Source organism: Acartia tonsa, chromosome 1 (genome assembly GCF_053477335.1).
Source record: "Acartia tonsa isolate MP-2025a chromosome 1, ASM5347733v1, whole genome shotgun sequence".
NCBI classification, from domain to species: domain Eukaryota; kingdom Metazoa; phylum Arthropoda; class Copepoda; order Calanoida; family Acartiidae; genus Acartia; species Acartia tonsa.
Window position 1 is genome coordinate 3,313,848 of NC_137260.1, and position 25,170 is coordinate 3,339,017.

The 25,170-nt window shown below is 33.3% G+C and overlaps 2 protein-coding genes across 2 annotated transcripts in view; both read left to right on the forward strand.

Moving 5' to 3' along the window:
* Positions 1 to 6,266: 6,266 nt before the first annotated feature.
* LOC145320207 (uncharacterized) lies at positions 6,267 to 11,662 on the forward strand. Its single transcript, XM_080162673.1, has 5 exons — positions 6,267 to 6,438; positions 8,188 to 8,246; positions 10,389 to 10,432; positions 11,136 to 11,187; positions 11,549 to 11,662. The coding sequence occupies exons 1-5, from the start codon at positions 6,387 to 6,389 to the stop codon at positions 11,660 to 11,662; spliced, it is 321 nt and encodes a 106-aa protein (XP_080018799.1). The 5' UTR covers positions 6,267 to 6,386.
* Positions 11,663 to 12,663: 1,001 nt separating this feature from the next.
* Positions 12,664 to 25,170, forward strand: part of LOC145320320 (uncharacterized) — a 36,695-nt gene continuing 24,188 nt past the window's right edge. Inside the window, exons 1-4 of the mRNA XM_080162764.1 lie at positions 12,664 to 12,726; positions 14,733 to 14,832; positions 15,281 to 15,559; positions 19,100 to 19,214. Of these exons, the coding sequence (XP_080018890.1) occupies positions 12,664 to 12,726; positions 14,733 to 14,832; positions 15,281 to 15,559; positions 19,100 to 19,214 (557 nt within the window). The remainder of the gene's footprint in view (positions 12,727 to 14,732; positions 14,833 to 15,280; positions 15,560 to 19,099; positions 19,215 to 25,170) is intronic.

Consider the following 25,170-nt stretch of genomic DNA (forward strand, 5'->3'; position numbering starts at 1 on the left):
ATTTTAAAAATCAGCTGTTTCTACAAAAGTAAAGATATTATGTATGTATGTATTATTCTTTTAGAACTTAAAAGGCTTCTCAAAATTCAGTCAGTGTCAAACTATACTTTGTTTAATACTGACGCTGTTTTAATAATCTTAATTTTAATCATTTACAGATATTGGATCATGGAAAGAAAACTAATCAGCGGGTTTCGGAGTAGCTTTTTTTAAGGTTTGGTTAGGTTAGTTAATTGTTAATGATTGTCCTGCAGGTGCTAGAAATAGGAGAAAGCTACTGTGAAAATACGACGAAACCCGCTACTTCGTTGTCTATCCATATTCCCAAATATTTTAAGATTTATTAAATAGTATATTAAAAAACATATTACCACTTGTGTTTTTTTAAAGTTATAAAATATATGTTTAATAGAATAAAAGCAAACCAAATATTAACAGAAACTATATATATGGTGCATTATTTGCCAAATGTACCACTTTTCTGCACTACCTCTCCGATTTTGTTAATACTCTATATTTTGGTCCGTTGGGTCATTCAAGGATGCTGGATGGCTAAAAAAAAGTTTCAGAGTCCCTGGATGTCTAGATATCTAGCTATCTATGAAGGTAGGTAACAAAAATGTAAAAAACACCCATTTTTTCACAATTTTAAAAATTAATTTTTTCATCAATCTTACATCCAATCTATACAATTTATACACCAAAATGATCGTTTATTCATGTAAAAAGCGCACATAATGCTATTTTGGCCAAAACTCTAATTTTACAGGGTGTCCAACAAAAAGTGTATTTTGGATATCTAGCGTAATACCCAAAATACCTGTCTGAAAAAAATATTTTTTTTTGGCTTAAATCCTGTGTTTTATCTGTGTGCATATGTGGTATATAACGGTTTGGACCACCCGGGACTATAAGGTTGTCAAATTTCACTTTGGGACACCCTGTAAATGTGATTTTTGCGTCTGTAGAGCTAAAACTTGGTCCAAATTGGCTATTTTTTTCAAATTACTCTAATATGTGTCTTAGTATGTTTGGCCATAGTGTTTTCTGACCAGATAAATAATTTCATATTTTTTGGACACCCTGTATTTTCAAAAAAAGAGAAAATTTTTTTTTGTTTTTTTAAAATTTTTTTTCTATTTTTAAGTTACTTAAAACTGTCATATAGATACAGATTTTGACTAATAACAATAATATTAGCCTATTTTACAATTTTTTACACTTTTGGGACACCCTGTGCATGTTTTTGAAAAATGATGGTTTTTGCCCATTTTTTGGGGGAAGGAGTCGTTTTAGGGCCATAGACTATTTCTTCATTTTTGTAGAACTTTTCAAGACACATCATTTGTTAATTATGCAAAAACCGCAAAAACCGAACCGTTTTGCCGTTATTCACCGCCAAAGGCAGAATTTTTTACGTTTTTTGCCGTTCCCGAGGTTCTAATGGGCATTTGTGGTAAGAAGACGTTGATTTATCAAGATAACTGTGAAATACTTTTATTTAGGCATTTTAATTTACTAAATTTCATGTGAAGTAAATTTTTTTGTATATCCAACCGATTTTTGTCAAAAGGAATTTCAAATGCACATGATTTATGTTTCTTTAATCACTTATGTTATAGCAATTATTTATGTTATATTCACTTAATTTTCTTGTTTTAACAATTGAAATCCATCTCGACGAAAAACGGTTCGCTGCACAAAAAATTTTACTTAATGTGAAATTTAGTAAATTAAACTACCTAAATAAAGTATTTAAGAGGGATTTTGATAAATCAACGTTTTCTTACCACAAATGCCCATTACAACCTCCGGAACGGCAAAAACGTAAAAAAATTCCGCCTTTGGCGGTGAATAACGGCAAAACGGTTCGGTTTTTGCGGTTTTTGCATAATTAACAAATGATGTGTCTTGAAAAGTTCTACAAAAATGAAGAAATAGTCTATGGCCCTAAAACGACTCCTTACCCCCAAAAATGGGCAAAAACCATCATTTTTCAAAAACATGCACAGGGTGTCCCAAAAGTGTAAAAAATTGTAAAATAGGCAAATATTATTGTTATTAGTCAAAATCTGTATCTATATGACAGTTTTAAGTAACTTAAAAATAGAAAAATATTTAAAAAAAAAACAAAATTTTTTTCTCTTTTTTTGAAAATACAGGGTGTCCAAAAAATATGAAATTATTTATCTGGTCAGAAAACACTATGGCCAAACATACTAAGACACATATTAGAGTAATTTGAAAAAAATAGCCAATTTGGACCAAGTTTTAGCTCTACAGACGCAAAAATCACATTTACAGGGTGTCCCAAAGTGAAATTTGACAACCTTATAGTCCCGGGTGGTCCAAACCGTTATATACCACATATGCACACAGATAAAACACAGGATTTAAGCCAAAAAAAATGATTTTTTTCGGACAGGTATTTTGGGTATTACGCTAGATATCCAAAATACACTTTTTGTTGGACACCCTGTAAAATTAGAGTTTTGGCCAAAATAGCATTATGTGCGCTTTTTACATGAATAAACGATCATTTTGGTGTATAAAATGTATAGATTGGATGTAAGATTGATGAAAAAATTAATTTTTAAAATTGTGAAAAAATGGGTGTTTTTTACATTTTTGTTACCTACCTTCATAGATAGCTAGATATCTAGACATCCAGGGACTCTGAAACTTTTTTTTGGCCATCCAGCATCCTTGAATGACCCAACGGACCAAAATATAGAGTATTAACAAAATCGGAGAGGTAGTGCAGAAAAGTGGTACATTTGGCAAATAATGCACCATTATATGTAAGTTAAAGAATATCTAAATATATTCACTAATTAATATTAATAAATGCAGTGATAAATGTTATGACCTTGACTTATCTATTAAGGAAGTACTTAATAAATTTATACGCATGCTATGTATAAATCAGACAACAACCTGGTTCCAGTTGTGGGGACCTTTTTCGTCTACTAGCAAATTAATATTTCCGACGCATACTTCAAAGACCCAATTTAAAAGTCGGTACAGGGTACCCATATTACATAAAGTTATTTATGGGTATCTTTATTGTTAGTTTTTAGTTTTTACCTGTTAATGAGTTTTAGACTAATGGTTATTAAAAGCGAAGCTTTTCTATAATTAGGGTCGGTCCGTCCGTCCGTACGTCTGAGATGGATAGCTTTTTTCATTAATTTAGGCATGTTAGAATTGTCCTATCGATTTCAAATTAGTAGTTAGGTACGATTTAGAAAGCGTAGCAACTCTATAATCATTACCAGAATGTCCGTACGTCCATTTTAAACATGTTCATTTTTCTACTTTTTAACAACAAATTTTTATGTGATCTAATTATCCGTTTGATCTGATTTTTGGTATATTGATTTCTGGGACAACAAAGTACAATATAATAAGCTAAGCAACTCTATAATCAAGTCCTAAAAATGTAAGTATGTCCATAAACATTATCCTGTATCAAGCAGTTTTTCAACAAATTTACTTACAATTTTGCTTCGACTCCTATATTTTTATATTCTGATTATTCAGTTCTGACACTATATAAGTGTTAATGTCCGTTTGTCCTACCGTTTCAGGGCTTCGCTTTTATGGATGTTGTCATCCTTGTTATTATTGTCTCTTATGATTAAACTCTTACTAAGGCAGTTGTTTGTACAGGATTTACCATGTGTGTGTTTTCTTAAAGAGGTGTAACAGTGAGGGGTTGCTTCTCAATTTAATTTTCAGGGTGATGTTATTGTTGATACCCCCCTATATTATTCAGCACCCTTATGAACTAAGGTAGCAGAACGTTTTATATTTGTTATCAAACTATTTCTACCTATTACATATGATAATCAGTTTAGTACATAGTAATACACATACATACAAATAACAAGGTTGATAACATACATAAAAGCGAAGCTCTAAAACTAGAATGAACAACAAACAACCATTAAAACATTTCTAATAGTCAACAAAGCCTGAATGATTGATAATTCCATATGAATAAATCCTAAGATAGCTTTAATAAAGACTTGCTTATAGAGATGCTTCTCTTTTATTTTTATTCCGAATAGTTCTAAAAATCCGCAATCCAAAAATTTTAATGAAATCATTGCTTTTAAATAGCAAAAAAAGCATCATGTTTAAATTGGACTTACGGACTATCTTTTAACGTTTATGGAGTTGCTACACTTTATATTTGTACCCATATTGTTACAAGAATCATAATGCAAAGTTTGAAATTGATATGACAATTCTAATAAGCCTTAATTAATTGTATGAGATATCTATGAAGGACCCTAATTATAGAAAAGCTTTGCTTTTAAAAATGATAAACAAATAGACACGAAGCATAGTCAATTCAATACATATATGATGTATGATATGATTTGAATTGTATAAGAGGGAGTTTCTATGTGATTAGTAAATAAAAATTAATAGTTACGAATTCAGTATAATTAATAGAATGTCTAATTTGTTAGTTTGATTGTGAATTCATGGTGATTTTTAAAATCAGTTACAAAACAAAAAGCATTAGTTAGGTTATCAATTTTGTTTTAAATGCTCATCTAAATTAAGTTTATCCATTCAGTAAAGGTAAGACATTTTTTTGAATGGGCCTGTTTTGCAGACAATGCTTCCCCCCTATTCTAAAAGAGCTTATTAAAGCAAAGAACCCCCCCTTCTTATTTTAGATATACTTAAATAAGGGTTAAGGTCAGTTTTTCGTTTTTTTTAACTATAGGTTAGGTTAGTATATGCTAGGTTTTTTGAGGCACCTAGTACCCAAGCAGGGTTAGGGCAACTCAGATAAAAGTCCTATAGGGTTAGGGCTGCCCGCTGGGGTTAAGGAGGGCTATAAGTAAGGGGAAATCTTAACCTAACATTAGATAGACATAATTGAATACTTTCCCTTCAAATTCTTTTAAAAAATTGCCCCACTAAGCGATTATTTTCGTGAAAAATCCTCCAAAATCACATAAAAAATCTACAAAAATTAAATAAAATCCTATGTAAATAACCCTATTATGATTTTGTTTAATTTTTGTAGTTTTTTTAATGTGTTTTTGGTGGATTTTTCGCGAAAACAATTTTGCCCCACTGAGCGATTAGTAGGGCAAATTTTTTTTAATAACCCACCTCTGGTATCTTAAGGGAAAAGACAATGGATGATAAGTTGATATAATAGAAATTTTTTAAAAATGTATTAATAAGTTAGCTAGGATTTTGCACTTTTAGATTTTCGCACAATTTATTGATATACAGTTTTTTGTTGTATTTCAATGGATATATTATTATCTGGATCTTACACCAGATTATCATGTTCTCTAATAAAGTGAAACCTAGAGCGTGCTAAAATAACGTATTCCCTCAAACTCCCCTCCTACTGGATGAACGAACTGACCAATAAATTATGTCCATGTTAGCAACAAAATGATGACAATTTTCCCCTGTCATAATATCCATGTAATTTATACATCCATTGTTTTTGTTGTATTGTACATATTTGTTTTGGATTATAATTACACTAGCGGCTACGCCCCTAGAAGCCTCTAGGGGCACTTAAGGTAGGAGGGGGAAAAGTCGACCTAATCCCATTTTAAATTTTAAAAAAATATTTTTTTTTCTGGGGGGGGGGGGGTGAAGTCACCCTCTCCAAAAATAGTTTAAAACCTTCCCTGGACCTATAAGAAGCTTTACTGTAAAGGAGAACAATATCGGTTCAGCGGTTAGCGAGATCCTTCGGGACAGACAAAAAACGCTTACTACTTTATATAATAGGATAACACATATAATAAGATTAGTTTCTTATACTTGATGCATTTTTATAAATTTATTGGACACAATATTTCAACAAAAAACTTTTATAGAAATTCGTTAGTGTTGCTTCGATGATGTTTCTGTTAATAATGTCGTTTTAGAGATTTTAATGGACTTGGATTAAGGAAAGGGGTGGACATTGGGATGTTTATTGCACAAGTCCCTGAAGTTTTTGATGACGTTTTCTTATTCGTTGCCTTAACAACTTTAGGGACTTATATTATATTTTGATTGTTTTGTTAATTTAGTTGAGTGTCGAAACGTTTCATCCACTAATTGTAATCTACAGAAGTGGTAATTTTGTGTATCATCATTGGGAATGTACATACATTTATCGGCCATTGTCTTATCACTATCTGGAATTATCATTTAAAACATATAAAATTTCAGGTAATGACTAAATCACAAAAAAAAATTACTGAAACTAAAAATGAAGAATATTTTACAGATAATGAATTGAAACATCATATACATAGAAGTTGAATAGTATTTTCTAAATGGCGTAAATATTAGTAAGCAAGGAATAAAAAAATCTAAATAATATGTGACAAAAAAAAATCTGTAAAATGACGGTGACACTTTGGGAAGGAGAATGCAGGCAGAAGATTGTTCGCTCAGGTAAACGTAACTCTTTTCAGTCCTTACGTTTCTACCAGGGCTCGGCAGCCGCGCCTCAGCATCTATTAAGTCTCAAATTTAATCCCGTTTGGATGCTTTGAATATTTTAAAAAAGAGATTGCCATATTTGGGTTAGGTTTAGACTTTCAGCTGATTTTTAAAACTGTAAAAGGTTAATTTACCTGAGGCTTACAGGCGACTGACGCGCTGCTGCCAAGCCCTGTAGTTAAGGTCGTTCCTTCAGTCCGTCCGTAACATATAACTCTTTACGCTAATTTGGGCATGAAATAATTGTCCTATCAATTTCATACTTAGCATGATGATTCCTGTTTCGATTTAGAAAGTGTAGCAATTCTAAAAGCATAATTCATTGAGTAATTGTTAAAAAGCTTCGCTTTTAAAAAGCACTGCTGGTATGATATGCATATATGTTAAATATCAACGAAGCCTTACATATGAATATATTTGAAATATTATCATTTAAATATAAACCAATGCAATGTTTATCATTTCTCCTAACTATTGCTTATTAATAAACATTTAATTATTATACACTGATCAATTAAAATACGCATTTTATGCATTATGCAGTTGACTATATAGTTTCCAAAAGGTGAAATAATATGAAATTGAGATATAGTAAATTAAAACGTAAAGAGTGGGGACAATGGGTTGTTTATTACACTAGTCCCCAAAGTTTTATTATTTCTTATTCGTTGGCTTAACAACTTTGGGGATTTTTGATTGGTTGCTTCATTAAGTTGAGTGTTCAAACTTTTCAACCACTAATATTAATCTCCAGAAGGGTTATTGCTCTTGGTCTATATATTAGATCAATGGCGTGCACAGAGGTGGATTCTTAAAAAGATTTGCCCCACTAATCGCTTAGTGGGGCAAAATTGTTTTCGTGAAAAATCCTCCAAAATCACATAAAAAAATCTACAAAAATTAAATAAAATCTTATTTTGATAACCCTTCTATGATTTTTAAAATTTTTATAGATTTTTGATGTAATTTTGGAGGATTTTTCACGAAAACAATTTTGCCTCACTAAGCGATTAGTGGGGCAAATTTTTTTTAAGAATCCACCTCAGGACTTTGTCATGAGGGTTGTAAACCTTGAATCAGTGAAAAAAAGGGGAAGGTAGACCTTTCAAATTGCCGTTCCGCACGCTAAGCGAAGAAGATTTTTTAAGATATTCAGTTTTCATATTTAAATTCGGAGTTTACACAAAAGTAATGCATTTCAACAGTTTATTAGCAACTAGCGGTTTCGCCCCTAGCCTCTAGGGGCGTTGCCCCAAGAGGTTTGATCAAACCAATTTTTCGTATTTTAGATTCAAAGATTTTTTTGAGGGGGGGGGGAGTCGACCTCACTTGTTTAATTTTAGTTTTAAAAAGAAAAAATATTTTTTTTTTGGGGGTGGGGTATTTTTCAAGAAAATAGTTATAAACCTTCCCGGGACATATGAGAAGCTACCCTGTAAAGGAGAACCTGATCTGTTCAGCGGTTAGCGAGATCCTTCGCTACAAACAAACAGACAGACAAACAAACAGACAGACAGACAAACAACCAGACAGACAGACAGACAGACAGACAGACAGACAGACAGACAAACAAACAGACAAACAGACAGACAGACAGACATCGTTCTACTTTGTATTATAGATAAAAGACAATTATAACAAGGATTATATGTTCCAGAAAAGCTACTAATTATAAATCTAAGAAGTCCTCGATATTTTTAGGAGATTGGGAACTGAGAAGAATCATTGTGGGTCGACAATCCATCCATCTCATTAAGAAGGTAATTTTTTATATTAATTCATTTATCGAAAAGTAAAGCTATCCTACAATTGACACCGTTCGTACTTTAGTCAATAACAGAGAGCTTTAACTATTTATTTATGCATGTTATATTGGCCAATAGATTGAAATTTTGCAAGATGATTTCTAAAAAAGCATCTTTATTATATTTACCCAAAAGTACATGTCCACTTGAAACATGTTGATTTGTAACCTAATTGCCCTTCATATGTAATACTGATTCTCAGGAAAATAAGGTAAAGTATTGTAGGCGAGGCAACTCTATAATCAAATCCTAAAAATGAAAGTATGTCCTTTTACCGTATCCTACAATTATACCATTTCGAAACAAATTTATATCCATTTTCGTTTAGACTTAGAATTTAATGTTCTGCTTGTTAAGTTCTGACAATCTACAAGAGTTATTGTTAGTTTGTCCTTCCTTCGGATTTTAGAGCTTCGCTTTTATGGACGTTGACATTCTTGTGATAATTACAAAAACCAACAAAATAATTAATTAAAACAAACATCCTTCTGAGCCAACAAATATAAATCTGGAAATGATAATTATACAAAATTAATGGACCAATTAGTGAGAAAGCACACATTTTCAGAAGAAAAATTGAGGGTTGGACGTTTTTAAAATGAGGAAAAAATATTTTTATAAAATCTAAATATCTTATTTTTCTAATTATGTCATTAAATTAAAAATAATAAGATAAAATTTTCATATTTTTGTGTTTACTTTAAATCAGGTACGGTGAGGGAGGATATATTAAGCGTTTATCCCCGCAGAGGTCAGGCATAAAGAAAAACTAAAACTACCCCCCCCCCCCCTTTATTTCCTCTTTATTTCAAGAATAAGGGGTTAGGGATCTAACTTTTGTTTTAATTTTTTTATTCTTTGTCAAATACTTTAAACAACTTCACTACAATTAGATGGAACCGCCCTTGATCAAAAATAAATTGGTTGAATTGTTTGTTCATCCTAATGGCAGAGGAAAATTAATTTTTGTGTAATACTGCAGGGACCTGGAGGGATATGACAATGGCCGATAAACTAATAAACATTCCCAATGATGATATATAAAACTACCCCTTCTGTAGTTTAATTAGTAGTTGAAAGTTTGGACACTTAACTTAAGAAACAAACCAATAAAAAATTCAATATCAATCCACAAAGTTGGTAAGCTACCGAATAAGAAAAAGTTATTATAAACTTTGGGGACTAGAATAATAATAGCCCAATGTCCCCTCCCTGCCTAGCTGAATGCTGTCACAAACACAAACAAATTTGGCTCCACAGGATAATTACTCATCTTAATTCCTTAATTCTAGCTCAGATTTTAAATTTAAATTAGTTTGGGGGGAAATAAAAAGAAAGATGATGTATAGTGTATGTCTGTTTTTTCCAAAGGATACCGCTAACCGCTGAACCGATATGGTTTTCCTTTACAGTGAATCTTTTTATGGGACCAAGAAATAGATATGATTAAATTGGGGAAGGGGGGGGATACTTCTACCCTCCAAAGATTTAAAGATCTAGTAAAGAAACTAGTGACTACGCCCCCATGACGAAGTTTGTGCTTGTTAATTTCCATAAGTATGTTTTACACAAAACACAAAAATAGATCAGAGGACCAACAGGTATCTCTAATGAAAAGTACAACTTTGTCAAGTCAGTTGTTAAAATAAAAGACAAACAAACAGACATTTTTTCTTTTTAAAAAGATGAAATAAATAGATAAACGTAAATCAATGAAAAATGTTTAAATTTTTTCCTTAATTTAAAAAAGAGAACACTCTTGATTAATAAAAACACAAAATTTATGTTGTAAAAAAAATTCGAATTTCACATCAATTTGGCTATCAAGCCAGCTACCGTTAATAGAATTATTATTACTTGAATCATACACCAGATTATCATGTAATATAATAAAGAGAATAATTTAGCTGAATAAAATAAGGATCATCCCATCCTATCCCTTTACCCCATCCCCTCCTCTCCTACTTGATTAACAAATTGACCAATAAACAATGTCCATGTTAGCAACCTAAATTGAATTTTTACCCTCTCACAAAATCCATGTAAATTTTACATCCACATTACAAAAGTGGACTAATGTTTTCTTTTTTTCTACAGGGAGAAAATTCTGAGTTTGACAGCAGTGTAACTTTTAATACTGGGTGAGTTTTTTATTTGTGTACATTTTAAAATAAATTTATTTTATACACTAGCAGCTTCGCCCCTAGCCTCTAGGGGCGTTGCCCCAAGCGTTTGATCAACCTAATTTTTTGTATTTTAGATTTTTAAAAAAAAATTTGTTTTAAAAATTTGTTGGGAAGGGAGAATTTTTTTTTTTTTTGGGGGGGGGGTTGTCGACCCCACTATTTTGATTTTAGTTTTAAAAAGATTTTTTTTTATTTGGGGAGGGAGGGTATTTTTTCATTTTGGGGGGGGAGTTGGGGGTGTCCCACCCCCTAAGGAAATGGTTATAAATCTTCCCAGGAAGCTACCCTGTAAAGTAGAACCCAATCGGTTCAGCGGTTAGGGAGATCCTTCGGTACAAACAGACAGACAGGCAGACATCGTTCTACTTTGTATTATAGATGTTTGTGCAGTCATAGATAATTGTGAATTCAATATTATTTGTAATCTTTTTGGTCAGTTAAAATATATAATCGATTCTATAGCAACATTTTACCGTAAACTGCACCAGATCCAAATTTATAAAAAAATATTTGGACCAACAGATGAAAGAACTGACCAATAAACTAATTTCATCTTAACAACCTAAATTGGCAACAAATTTCCCCTGTCATAATATCCACGTATATTCTACATCCATTTTTTAACATAACATATTAAAAATAGTTTTTTTTTCTTCAGCCAATTGAATATCGAAGTTGGTAAAATAAAGAATGAAACAACAAATAAACAGGTAATGAAAAAAAAAACTTTTCAAAACGTCTTAGTCAGGGATCTTAAAGGATAATATACTGAACCATAAATTTATGTAAACCTTAATTTATACGGTAGATAAAATTATCAATGTTAAAATCTGAAAAATAAAGGTTTTTAGAACCTAACGAATAAGACAGTGTTGGTAGACAATCATATTTAGCAGGTCAATATTTCCTCCATTCCTGATATAACGCAAAGGACTCATTAGCAAATAGTTAGAATAGGTGATATTAGTAAAGATATCTTAAAATTGGCATCAATTGGCTTTATTAAGCAGATATTTATAGACTTTGATTGCTCTTTTCATTAACTTGTCAAAATTATAAATATTCTTTTAGGATGAAAGTATTGAAAATGAGAATGAGTTTTGCATGTTCTTGGTTTCTGGAATCAGCAAGGTTACCCTGGCATTCCAGGATAAACAGACAGTCCAGGTATTTGTATGTTCTTAGTTTCTGGAATCAGCAAGGTTACCCTGTCCTTCCAGGATAAACAGACTGTCCAGGTATTTGTATGTTCCTGGTTTCTGGAATCAGCAAGGTTATCCTGGCCTTCCAGGATAAACCGATTGTGCAGGTATTTGTATGCTCCTGGTTTCTGGAATCAGCAAGGTTACCCTGGCCTTCCAGAATAAACAGACTGTACAGGTATTTGTATGTTCCTGGTTTCTGGAATCAGCTAGGTTACCCTGGCCTTCCAGGATAAACAGACTGTACAGGTATTGTTGTATGATCTTGGTTTCTGGAATCAGCAAGGTTACCCTGGCCTTCCAGGATAAACAGACTGTCCAGGTATTGTTGTATGATCTTGGTTTCTGGAATCAACAAGGTTACCCTGGCTTTCCAGGATAAACAGACTGTACAGGTATTGTTGTATGATCTTGGTTTCTGGAATCAGCAAGGTTACCCTGGCCTTCCAGGATAAACAGACTGTCCAGGTATTGTTGTATGATCTTGGTTTCTGGAATCAACAAGGTTACCCTGGCTTTCCAGGATAAACAGACTGTACAGGTATTGTTGTATGATCTTGGTTTCTGGAATCAGCAAGGTTACCCTGGCCTTCCAGGATAAACAGACTGTCCAGGTATTGTTGTATGATCTTGGTTTCTGGAATCAACAAGGTTACCCTGGCCTTCCAGAATAAACAGACTGTGCAGGTATTTGTATGTTCCTGGTATCTGGAATCAGCAAGGTTACCTGACATTCAGGATAATAAAACTGTCCAGGTATTGTTATTTTGTATGTTCTTGGTTTCTGGAATCAGCAAGGTTACCATGGCTTACCAGGATAAACAGACTGTCCAGGTATTTGTATGTTCCTGGTTTCTGGAATCAGCAAGGTTACCCTGGCCTTCCAGGATAAACAGACTGTGCAGGTATTTGTATGTTCTTGGTTTCTGGAATCAGTAAGGTTACCCTGGCTTTCCAGGATAAACAGACTGTCCAGGTATTTGTATGTTCCTGGTATCTGATATCAGCAAGGTTACCCTGGCCTTCCAGGATAAACAGACTGTCCAGGTATTTGTATGTTCCTGGTTTCTGTATTATTAGCGTTAGGTAGGTTATTAGTGTTAGGGAGGTTGTAACACCCCACTCAGTGTCCAATTACTCACTCAAAAGTGTCCCTGATATGGTATATTGGCGCGCAAACCCTTAAACTTAAGGGGGATGTGGCTTCTGTAACTTGACACCTTCTTGGGTATGTTAGGGTAATCATGGGGCTGAAGACCCTTGGGATGGGGGTTGTAGAGGAGTATTCACCTAGGGGGTGTATCAAACCAGGTATAAGGTATAACCAACAAGTGAAATAAATCTAAAATAATCTTTGGGGGGCAAATGGAGAGGTCGTCAATTTTACGATGTGTTGCCCCCCCAACGACAGCTGAAAACCATGTATAGGTTTCGTGATTTTTTTCCGAATTAATTTTGTTATTGGTATAAGCTAGTATCAAACACCCCTTAGTCTTTTTTTTTAATCCTTTTTTTATATGTTTTTATTTTCAATTATTAAGAATTTTCCCAAAAAACCTTATTATGCTTTATAAAGCCTGTACATGATTTCATCCTAGTTTTTTAAATGTTTATTATCCTCACATTGAGATTTTGAAAAATGGATACCAAGTAGCATAATGTTAGATGTTTATCAATATATTTCATGTTCAGTCTATACTTCCATATTAAATTAAGTAATCAAAATGTGTTATAATAACATGAATTATTAACTAAATGATAATTTCATAATTACTGACAGATACGCCTCTAGGTTCAAAATGAGGGGCGGGAGGGTGTCTAAAGTGGTTATTGAGATCATTTGATTCAAACATACAGACATACATGTTGCCTCTTATAAATAAGCACTTGCAGCTACGCCCCTAGCGGCTTGAGGAGGGAGGGGAATAGTTGACTTGATTAAGGACGATTTCTCTTGTTATCTTTATATGTATAAGGGGCAGAGAAGGGCTAAAAAATTGGCTTAAACCCACCCTGAGACTTAAATCTTCAAATGAAACCTTTAATGAAATCCTAAAACCATCACTGGAATTATGTGAATCTGAACTAAAATAGTGATGAAGATATTAAACTTAAGAATGGTATCCCTGTGGTGGGGGTTCATACAGACAGACAGACAGAGATCCTGTTACTTTTATATATGGAAAATGTTTTGTTTAGGATATAAGTAGTATCCTAGTACAGAATGGTATCCCTGTGGTGGGGGTTCATACAGACAGACAGACAGAGATCCTGTTACTTTTATATATAGATAATGTTTTGTTTAGGATATAAGTAGTATCCTAGTACAGAATGGTATCCCTGTGGTGGGGGTTCATACAGACAGACAGACAGACATCCTGATACTTTTATATATGGATAATGTTTTGTTTAGGATATAAGTAGTATCCTAGTACAGAATGGTATCCCTGTGGTGGGGGTTCATACAGACAGACAGACAGAAATCATGTTACTTTTATATATGGATAATGTTTTGTTTAGGATATAAGTAGTATCCTGGTACAGAATGGTATCCCTGTGGTAGGGGTTCATACAGACAGACAGAGATCCTGTTACTTTTTTATATATAGACAATGTTTTGTTTAGGATATAAGTAGTATCCTGGTACAGAATGGTATCTCTGTGGTGGGGGTTCATACAGACAGACAGACAGAGATCATGTTACTTTTATATATGGATAATGTTTTGTTTAGGATATAAGTAGCATCCTGGTACAAAATGGTATCTCTGTGGTGGGGGTTCATACAGACAGACAGACAGAGATCATGTTGCTTTTATATATGGATAATGTTTTGTTTAGGATATAAGTAGTATCCTTGTACAGAATGGTATCTCTGTGGTGGGGGTTCATACAGACAGACAGACAGAGATCATGTTACTTTTATATATGGATAATGTTTTGTTTAGGATATAAGTAGTATCCTGGTACAGAATGGTATCTCTGTGGTGGGGGTTCATACAGACAGACAGACAGAGATCCTGTTACTTTTATATATGGATAATGTTTTGTTTAGGATGTAAGTAGTATCCTAGTACAGAATGGTATCCCTGTGGTAGGGGTTCGAAGCCTGGAGGATACAGATAATAATTGGACAATACCTCTGTCAAACAAAGGTGATCATTTTTACAGTATGGCTTCGAAACCGATTAATATCCGCTGGATTAGAACCAGTTCTCATCCATACTAAAAAATCATGTATAGTATTACAGTATAACACACAAATTTTCACGAATATTAAAATTGTAAATCATAAAATTAACACCAGTTTTGTAGCCAGGTCTCGGGACCAACAAAACTGGTTTGAATCTTATAATTTTTAATTTCAATATCCGTGGAAAGCTGTCTATAATATGATGTAATATATTAATGTTATTGTTTTATATATTTTTTTGATTTATATTACAAAATTATTTAGTCGACCTTAATAACAAAAAAGCCCAATGTTCGTTATTCATTCGTTGGAACATTTTATGCTTGTTTTATTCTGAACATATTATTTACAGTAAATCGTATTTTGTTTATTTAAAATATTCCTAATCTAATTTAAATTAATTGATTTAGGTGGAGAAATTATAAACCATCTCCCAACCCCCTCCCCACCAAACAATGACAGAGGAACCACCCCCTACCCGGAAACGAACATCACCCTCCCGGAAGCGCTCGGCAGCCGTCTTGAGGCAAAATATCGGTCGCCGACGCGCAGCCTTCTATCTGCGGCGGGCAAAACGCGGATAAAGCCGCCGCCAGTTATGCTGCGGTACAATGGCGGTATGGACGATGATTTGTTCACGGATCTTGATTCTGGGTCGGATGGAGACGATATTTTTATTTTAAACACAGGTATATCCTATGCAATAAAGTAGTAAGGTTTTTTTTGTCAGTATCTTAAAATTTCGAACCGATTGAGTTCTTCATTTTATGGAAGCGTCTTGGATGGTTTTTGGCTATTTAGTTTTTATGACTAAGTTTGGTTTTAGGCTATTTTCCTACTTTCCTTACTCCTTCGAATACAGAGCTCCTAGATGCTAGGAGTGCAGCCGCTAGTTTTATACAGGGAGTAAGGGAGGGGACAATGGGCAATTAATTCAATTTAAGAGTATTTGCTGAAAGACCTTGGAATCCAGAATAATCCAGCAAATATAGAGGAAATTTTAAAGGGAGAGTTAATACAATACAGAAAACAATAAAATAAGAAGAAAGTTCCAAGAGCATTCATTTGAAAATCATATTGCCAGCACACCAGACAGACGTAACCATTATGTAATTAATAACTAGAAAAATTTAATTGGATTCTTAGTTTTTTTATTCAACAAATAGCATTCTGTACGCTAGTACCCAAAGTCAGTCAGAAACTGCTAAATTCTTGCACATTCCCTTTAAGCCAGTACCCAAAGTCTGAGACTCCTAAAAATTGAATATTCGATCCATTGTCCCCTCCCTTACTTCCTGAGTTTTATATATATTATGATTTCTAAATGCGAAGCTACTTTATAATTTAAAATGTACGTTCGTAAGTCTTTAAGAAACATAATGGGGGACACGTAATTTCCTTGGCTTCTATTTAAGATAGACGACTGCAACTTGTTGCATACCATTACCCATCACTGAATCATAGAGCAGTTATTATCCTTTTAGGAGTTTTTTTTTCAATTTTGAAAATTTGAGTACTCGGCCCCCTTGCCTGCCTAGCCATTTTCAAAATTGAAAAAAAAATTTCTAGGAGGATAACGCCCTAGAGCATATTTACAGCCTATGATTTACTTTCCTTCTTCTTCTGCTTTTTAATCGAATATTTTGTTCAATTTTGTTTATTAATGGTCAATATTGTTCTTGGTTACTACTATACTGTTTTACTTCTACTCTACAAGAATTACATCTAATCTATAGATATTCGAGTGATTTTTATGAGAAATTCCGTATAAAATAATATATTTTATGAACACCGTAATAGTGTCTGACTGATTATGACGTAACAAAAAAATTAGCCAATGAGAGGCCACTATAAATTTTACCATTGGTCAATAACGGCCTCTCATTGGCTAAATTTTTTTTGTTACGTCATAATCAGTCAGACACTATTACTGTGTTCTATTTTATTATTGAAAATTTTAAACAAAAATATATCCTTAAAAAAATAACTTATTAAAAGATTAAAATAAACTAATAACACACCCTGTCTCTTTAATTTGACCTAATAAGGCGGCACCGCCTTTTTTTTCAACTACTTTCATATTTACACCTTTTTAATTTCCTCTTTTTTCAATAAAGCATCTCTCTGTAATTACTACCTTCCTCCTGTTGCAGTAATTTAGAATAGTCCAAAAGTTGTATATTATGTAACATAACAGTTGATTTACAGTTTGATAGGGTTTGTTATTGTTGTGTGATTTTAAATAAACGTCAAAACTTTGGGAACCACATTTACTTCCCCAATCATGTCCGCACTACTTTAAAGTCCGGAGTTTTCACAAAATACAAATGTAATTTCAAAACAAAAATATACATATAATATAAAGGGATCTAAAGGGATAAGTCGATAAATATATGTACATCCCCATTGATGATACACATAAATTACCACCTCTGTACATTACAACTAGTGGTTGAAACTTTTTAATATGGCAACAAATAAGAAAACGATAATATAAGACTTTGGGGACTAGTATAATAAACCAATAAGCCCATTGTCCCCTCTCTCTCTGGTCATTTACAGTCCAATAACCCCCCCCCCCCACATCCCCAGCAATCAAACAACAATTAAAAGTTTTTTTGTTGCTATTTTTGCAACAATAAAAAAAATGTGCTAAATTGTACGGCAACTACAAAGTCCACCTATGTCGTAGTTAGCGGGCAGTTAACACTTGTCTTTGCAGTTGGTGACACTGAAATAATAGTGAAATATTAAAAATAGCTTAAAACCAGGTAATTTGAGTTTTTTTATTATTGTTTAAATTTTGTTTAGGTAGAAAAGTTTCAGTTGATGCTACGAATGGCTGTATTGATCAAGGAAAGAAATTTTTTTTAAATTTAAATAAATGACAATGAAAATTTTTATATCCTAAATTTTATTATAATCTATAAAAAAAATGTGTGTAAGAATAAGTTAACAATTTTTAAAAATATAATTGATTAGGGATAGGTTTTAGGCTATTATTTTGTGGGAGGTTTCATTCTCTGGCCTCCCTGAAAAGCTAGGGGCGAGGCAACTAGTATTTTCAAAATGTGGAATTTGAGTTGTCCTAAATGTATTTTAGGACTTTCATAGCTTTTTTTTGTGCTGGATTAAAATCTGGAGGCAGAAGAATTATTTTAATAGATTTTCTCATATTCATTCGAATCCGGTGGATAGGAACCGGTTCTCATCCATACGAAAAAACTATGTCCAGCATCGTATTATATCCAGCTTTCTACGAAAATAAAAATGTATAGCCCGTGCCTTCGGCACCTCGGGGCTAAAAAACTGGTTTTAATCTTATAATTGTACATTCTATATCCGCGGAAAGCCATTTATAATACGATGCGAGAAATAACTATTATCAATTTATTCTAATCAAGTGCATATTCTAAAATTTGCAAACTTTTTGCGATGATTTGCAATGTTATTGAAATTATTTTTTTACATAATCATTCGCAAATATATTATTAAGGGCTTTCGAGCGGTATTTTCACTTTTTTTTGTCATTTTACCACTCTCCCCCCCCCCCCCCTCCCCTTTCCTCCACCAATGCATCGACTACATAAAAGTTCAATCCTTTCGGGGACAGTCAACCAGAGAGAGAGAGAGGGGACAATGGGCTGTCTATTACTTTAGTCCCCAAAGTTTTGTAATAGCGTTTTATTATTTGTTAACTTAACATTTTTGGGGACTTTAATTAATTTTGATTGGTTGGTTGACGAAGTTGAGTTTTCAAACGTTTCAACCACTTATTTCAATCTACAGATGAAGTAATTTTGTATATCATTATTAGGCAATGTAAATCAATTTATCAGCCATTGCCTTATCCCTTTAGATCCCTGACAGGTAACACTTTGAGAGACGATGACATAAAGTCAAATATTAAAACTAAGGTAAGGTGATATGGTTGCTTTATTGACGAAAAAATATACCTTGCTTTTGATTATGTTTGGATTTTCAGATTCAGTTAAAAATAATTTTTTATTCAATTATATTTAAAAACATTACACAAATAAAAGTTCATCATCACCTGTATGGATATGTATACATTATTATGTGCATCCAGCTCATATTAGTATTGTTAAAAATGATTCCTTTCAAAACAGATAATAACCAAGAAACTCAAATAACAAATGAGCAAAGCAAACCAAACGAAAATTTAGAAACTTATGAAGACCAATTTGATCATTCAAAAGATTCTTCAGGAGATACTTCAGAGAATAAAATTAGTGATATACTTACTGAAACTGCAAACCTAAATGAAGAATATGATACTAACAATATTGAAAATGACGAGACTGAAGAACAAAATTTTAACAGGTAATTTATCTATGCATTTTTTGTAGTGAAGCTACTTTATAATTCTAAATGTCTGTCCGTCTGTACGAAACGAAATTTGCGAAATGTGTTTATATTTTCTGTACCAATGAGCATTTAGCATACTTGGTCTGTCGGTCTAATGTTAATGCTACGAATGACCAATAAATGTTTTATGTAAAAAGGTTTCATGATTTTTTTCTATCTATATATTTTTAATGGCATTGAACATCGTCTCTATAACTGGGTTTGTCCGTTTGTCCATGATTTGTTTATGCTGGACATATTCGCTCTTTATCCTATTGCTATCCTACAAGACAATGAACAATTGGTTGAAAAATTTGAACAATAAGCATTAGTTTGGAACCAACCAATCAAAATTTCCAACGTTTACGGGCTAATGCAAAAGATATCTTGTTAATAAAACTTTGGATACAAGTGTGATTTACAGTCCAATGTCCCCTCCCTCCCTTATATTTGTAGAGCTTTTCTTACTTTTTTAAAAGCGAAGCTTTTCTATAATTAGGGTCGGTCCGTCCGTACGTCCGTCCGAGATAGATAGCTTTCATTCGTTAATTTAGGCATGTTAGAATTGTCCTATCGATTTCAAACTTTGCATGATGATTCCTGTAGTAGTTGGGTACGATTTAGAAAGCGTAGCATTTCTATAATCATTACCAGAATGTCCGTACGTCCATTTTAAACATGTTGATTTTTCTACTTTTTTAACAACAAATTTTCAATTGTTTTAATTATCCGTTTGATCTGATTTTTGGTATATTGATTCCTGGGACAACAAAGAACAATATCATAAGCGAAGCAACTCTATAATCAAGTCCAAAAATGTAAGTATTTCCATAAACATTATCCTGTTTTTAAGCAGTTTTTCAACAAATGTACCTACAATTTTGATTCGACATTTATAATTTATGTTCCGATTTTTCAGTTTAGATACTATACAAGTGTTAATGTGCGTTTGTCCTACCGTTTCAGTGCTTCGCTTTTATGGATGTTGTCATCCTTGTTTTGTTATCTTTGACCTATTAAAATTTTATCAAAAAATTTTTTATGTGGTCTTTTATGACACACATTCACCTACACATTTAATTAAACATTACAATATGAATTCGGCAGCCGGCTTCAAATCAGCTATTTTTTAGCAGTCGGCTGCTAAAAAACGAAATCTTAAAGTAATCTGTTTTTACGGTGTAGATTTTACATTAAGAATTCGTGTTTTTATAATGCAGCCAGCTTCCAGCCACTTGCTTCAAAAGAAGCCAAATTATTATGAATTCCAACAAAATTCTACTTTAAGAATTCAATAATGCAATTGTTTATGCATTTTAAGGTATTTATGAGAGACATTGTCTAAATTCCTTTTGCATTTTAAGTATTTGTGAGATTTATAGAAGCTAAAAAATCACCCAACTACTCCAATCTATAATACAAAGTAGAACTATGTCTGTCTGTTTGTTTGTCTGTCAGTTTGTCTGTCTGTTTGTTTGTAACAAGGATCTCGCTAACCGCTGAACCGATCGGGTTCTCCTTTACAGGGTAGCTTCTCATAGGTCCCGGGAAGGTTTATAACTATTTTCTTGGGGGGTGGGTCACCCCTAATCCCCCCCCCAAAAAAAAATACCCCCCCAATTTTTTATATATTTTCTTTAAAATCTAAAACACGAAAAGTTAGTTGAATCAAACCTCTTGGGGCAAAGCCCCTAGAGGCTAGGGGTGAAGACGCTAGTATAACATAACAAAGTCTGCATATCAGCTAAGATCTCTTAAACCGCTGCAAAAAAAACTAATTATACAATTTTCAGGGAAACTTTGATTTAGTCCAGGGTAGGTTTTAGGCTATTTTTATATATTGCTAAATATACGAAATTTCAAGCTAAAAAATCACTCAACTACACCAATATAATATAACAAAGTTAGAATGTCAGCTAAGATTTCTTAAACTCCGTGGCCTTATATCTTTAGGGGAAACATGATTTTCTCATATTAGTAGATCAGCTACTCTATAATTACAAATATCCGTCTTTTAAGAAACTTTTATTAAATGTCTTCAATGCTTGTTTAGCCTTGCTTTTTCAATTGTTGCCATCCTTGTTTCTTCATTTCCGAAAAATGTTAATTTTAGTAGCGAAGCTAGTCTGTGATACCAATTGTCCGTCTGTCCGTATTTTCATATGCCAGTCAGCTACATTCAGGGGAAAACGTGATTTTCTGGGCCATTAGTTAAGATAGAGGCACAATTGTAAGAATATAGAAACATTTATTTTTAGCTAATTTCTTTTTCATTCGATTTAATAGGTCAATGATTGTTAGCATGATGATTTCTGTGATATTTAAGTACAATTTACAGAGCTTAGGAACTCTATAATTGTTAGAGAAAATAGGTTGACCCATAATTTGAAAAATATTGATTTTTAAATTTAAATTAAGTTTAAGCATGTTAGAATTGTTATATTGATTTTCAAACTTTAAATGATGATTCCTGTAACAGTTTATAACAGTTGAATAAAATTTGTTTCTATAGCGAAGCAACTCCATAATTGTTATCAGAAATTAAATGTTATTTCAGATGGATAGATAGATAGATATATTGTATATTGAATGTCATATATGTTGATAGGTATATATATGATTAGCGCACCTCCCTGGCAAAACCCTGTTCACGCCACTGAATAATGAATTCTACAGAGAGAGAGGAGACAATGGGCTGTTTATTACACAAGTACCCAAAGTTTTATGATAACGTTTTCTTATTTATTGGCTTCACAACTTTGAGGACTTTTGATAAATTTTGATTGGTTGGTTTATCAAATTAAGTGTAAGTAAGCCTAGAGTAACCCTTGCCAAGCGGGAGAAGGTTAGATTACTCTACCCCACCGTCACCCGCTTATAGGCACCCTTTCTCTACTTAAACGTACCTAGACTACTGTAACCCAGCCTAAAGACACTCTTACTTAAGCCAGGAAACCAATACCCAGGTTAACTGGTACCCAGGTGGGCCAGGGTACCCCCAACATAGCCCTCTCGAAGCTAGAACCAAAGATATTAAACTTTTGTTATAACCATAAGTTATAAGTTATAACCAACCGTTGTATACTTATAAGCTTCCTTTACTACGCTAAGAGGGCTCTATCTACCCTCTAAAGAGCAGTTGACTAGCTTAGTAGACACTTTTGTGTTGTAATATTACACTAAAACCTCTACCAAGTTCCTATAGGGTCACCGTGGACTTTCGGAGAAAGACGCACATCATAGTTCCCCAAGAAAATACACTAGATTTCAAAATTGCACTTATAAATGTTTAAAAACATTAAATACCAAATTGACAAAATCCATGTTTCTTCGATAACTAGCGAACGGATTAAGCTAGAATCGATGTTAAGGTGTCTAAATGACCGTCTCGACCCCAGGGACTCACACAAAAAATTTGGTGGACTTAGGACAATTTTTAGGGGGGTAGACCAAACGATGTTTGATTTTCTGATGCAAGTTTAGGCGATTTTTTTATCCATTTTTCTTTAAAAATCAGTTTTTCCTAGGAAAACTTTTTTGTTTCTTAACCGATTTTGGATTTCAAGGTGGCAAAATGTCCGTCTCGATGAGATACACGCGTGTACAAAATTTGGGGTCAAGATTCCAACTCCTTCCCTGTCGGACCAAACGATGTTTGCTGAAAAAGATACGCCAAAACTTGTATCGATGGACTTACATCTTGTGATCCAGCCCCCTAAACGTTGAGCTATCAACCCCAATTTTTTTGTGTGAATTCTTCGCACTGAGACGGTCATTTTTCCGTGTTTAAATCTTCTGTAGCTATATCCTAGCCCAAATGAGAAAGAAAATTAGATTATTCAGTGTTTGATTTTCTGTTGCAAGTTTTGGCGATTTTTTTTATCAATTTTTCTTTAAAAATCAGTTTTTCCTAGGAAAACTTTTTTGTTTCTCAACCGATTTTGAACTTCAAGGTGGCAAAATATTCGTCTCGATGAGATACACACGTGTACAAAATTTGGGGTCAAGATTCCAACTCCTTCCCTGTCGGACCAAACGATGTTTGCTGAAAAAGATACGCCAAAACTTGTATCGATGGACTTACATCTTGTGGTCCAGCCTCCTAAACGTTGAGCTATTAACTCCAAATTTTTTGTGTGAATTCTACGCACTGAGACGGTCATTTTGCCGTGTTTAAATCTTCTGTAGCTCTATCCTAGCCCAAATGAGAAAGAAAATTAGATTTTTCAGCGGCACCCTTTAGGGTTCACGCCAAAACTTGTATCGATGGATAAATGACAAATTTTGCCTCACAGCCTCAACAAACTAAAACAAAATCAAAATTAATTTGCTTTGAAATTTAAATTTGCTAGACCGTAAATATACTACGAAAGTACCTAATAGTAAACCATTAGGTACCCAAACAACAATACAGGGTAATTTAGTTATCTTTAAACGAAAAAATCAAAGATAAACTAAGTTAAAAACTACAACTTAAAAACTGCTGGAAAGAAAAAATGTTTCAAACTGGATATAATACGATGATAGACATAGTTTTTTCGTATGGATGAGAACCGGTTCCTATCCACCGGATTCGAATGAATATGAGAAAATATCTTAATCATATCAATAAAGAATAATATTTATGTCATTCAATAAGAGCCTCCAAAGTTGTTAAGCCAACGAATACGAAAACGTTAATTTGACCCAATGTCCCCTCCATCCCTGACTTGTTTTAAAGGTGGTTGACAGTAGACATAATATACATGGAGAGAGGGGACAATGGGCTGTTTATTATACTAGTCCCCAAAGTTATATAATGATGTTGTCATATTTGTTGGCTCAACAACTTTGGGAACTACATTAAAGTTTTATTAGTTGGATCATTCATTTGAGTGTTTAAACGTTTCAACCACTAATTTTACGCTACAGAAGGGTTTTTTTGTGTAACGTCATTGGGAAATCAATTTATCGTTCATTGTACTATCCCTTTAGATCCCTGCATAATATATCTATGGTTACCAACACCCATCATACAGACAACTTACCCTTTGATTGCATGACCTTTGTCTAAAGAGTTCTAACTGTGCAGGGTAATTAGTGGCGCCTATTTATGTTGCACACCTGACATAGAAGCAGTAGGATCCATTTTTAACGTCTTTAGTTTTAAAGTTATAATTTCTAGAAACATAACTTTATAAGAAATTCAACTATTTTCAGCTAACTTATAATATGTTTTGTCATAGGCTTCACTTTATACGAAACAATTCACCCAAGAAAAGCTTTATCCTAAGATATGCATTAATCTACATAGAGAGAGAGAGAGGGGACAATGGGCTGTTTATTACACTAGTTCCCAAAGTTTTATAATAACGTTTCCTTATTGGTTTGCTCAACAACTTTGTGGATTAACCCTTACAGATCGGGGGGGGGTCATATTGACCCCCCCCCCCTCTATTTTTTCAATGTCATTTTTTTTGTAGGTAAGATAGAGAGTTGTGACTTCATGACTTTTTAAGTTTAGTAATTTTACGTTGGCAAGAGTTGATCTTATAAGGATATCTGGTCTGTGTCGGTCGTGGCGTCCGGTCAAAGCCGGTTGGGTAGCACCAAAATTTAAAAAAAAAACTAAATAATTCTTGATTTCTACATTATGACTTTGTATATAAGATAGAAACCTAAAATTTTTTTGTTGAATACTGAGATATCAATGACCTTATGAGAAAAGTGGTGTTATGACCGTTTGACCGCACCCTGACCGACTTTATGACCGATTTTTGTCCGGCTTTTACTACAGACATATATCATGAATATCGTGGCTTCTATTACAGCTAGAGACCTATAAATTTTTCTGGTAAATCCTTGAGCAATAATAAACAGATAAAAATAATAATTGGCGCCGCCAACCGCCGTTTTACCGCCGTAACCGCCGAAAATGGCGGTTTCCGTTATT

Bases quoted from the DNA above. Each gene is read 5' to 3' on its own strand.
- LOC145320207 (XM_080162673.1), top strand. From the start codon at position 6,387: ATGACGGTGACACTTTGGGAAGGAGAATGCAGGCAGAAGATTGTTCGC. The intron at 6,439-8,187 runs GTAAACGTAACT...CGATATTTTTAG, and splicing joins GCAGAAGATTGTTCGCTCAG to GAGATTGGGAACTGAGAAGA. The intron at 10,433-11,135 runs GTGAGTTTTTTA...TTTTTTCTTCAG, and splicing joins AGTGTAACTTTTAATACTGG to CCAATTGAATATCGAAGTTG.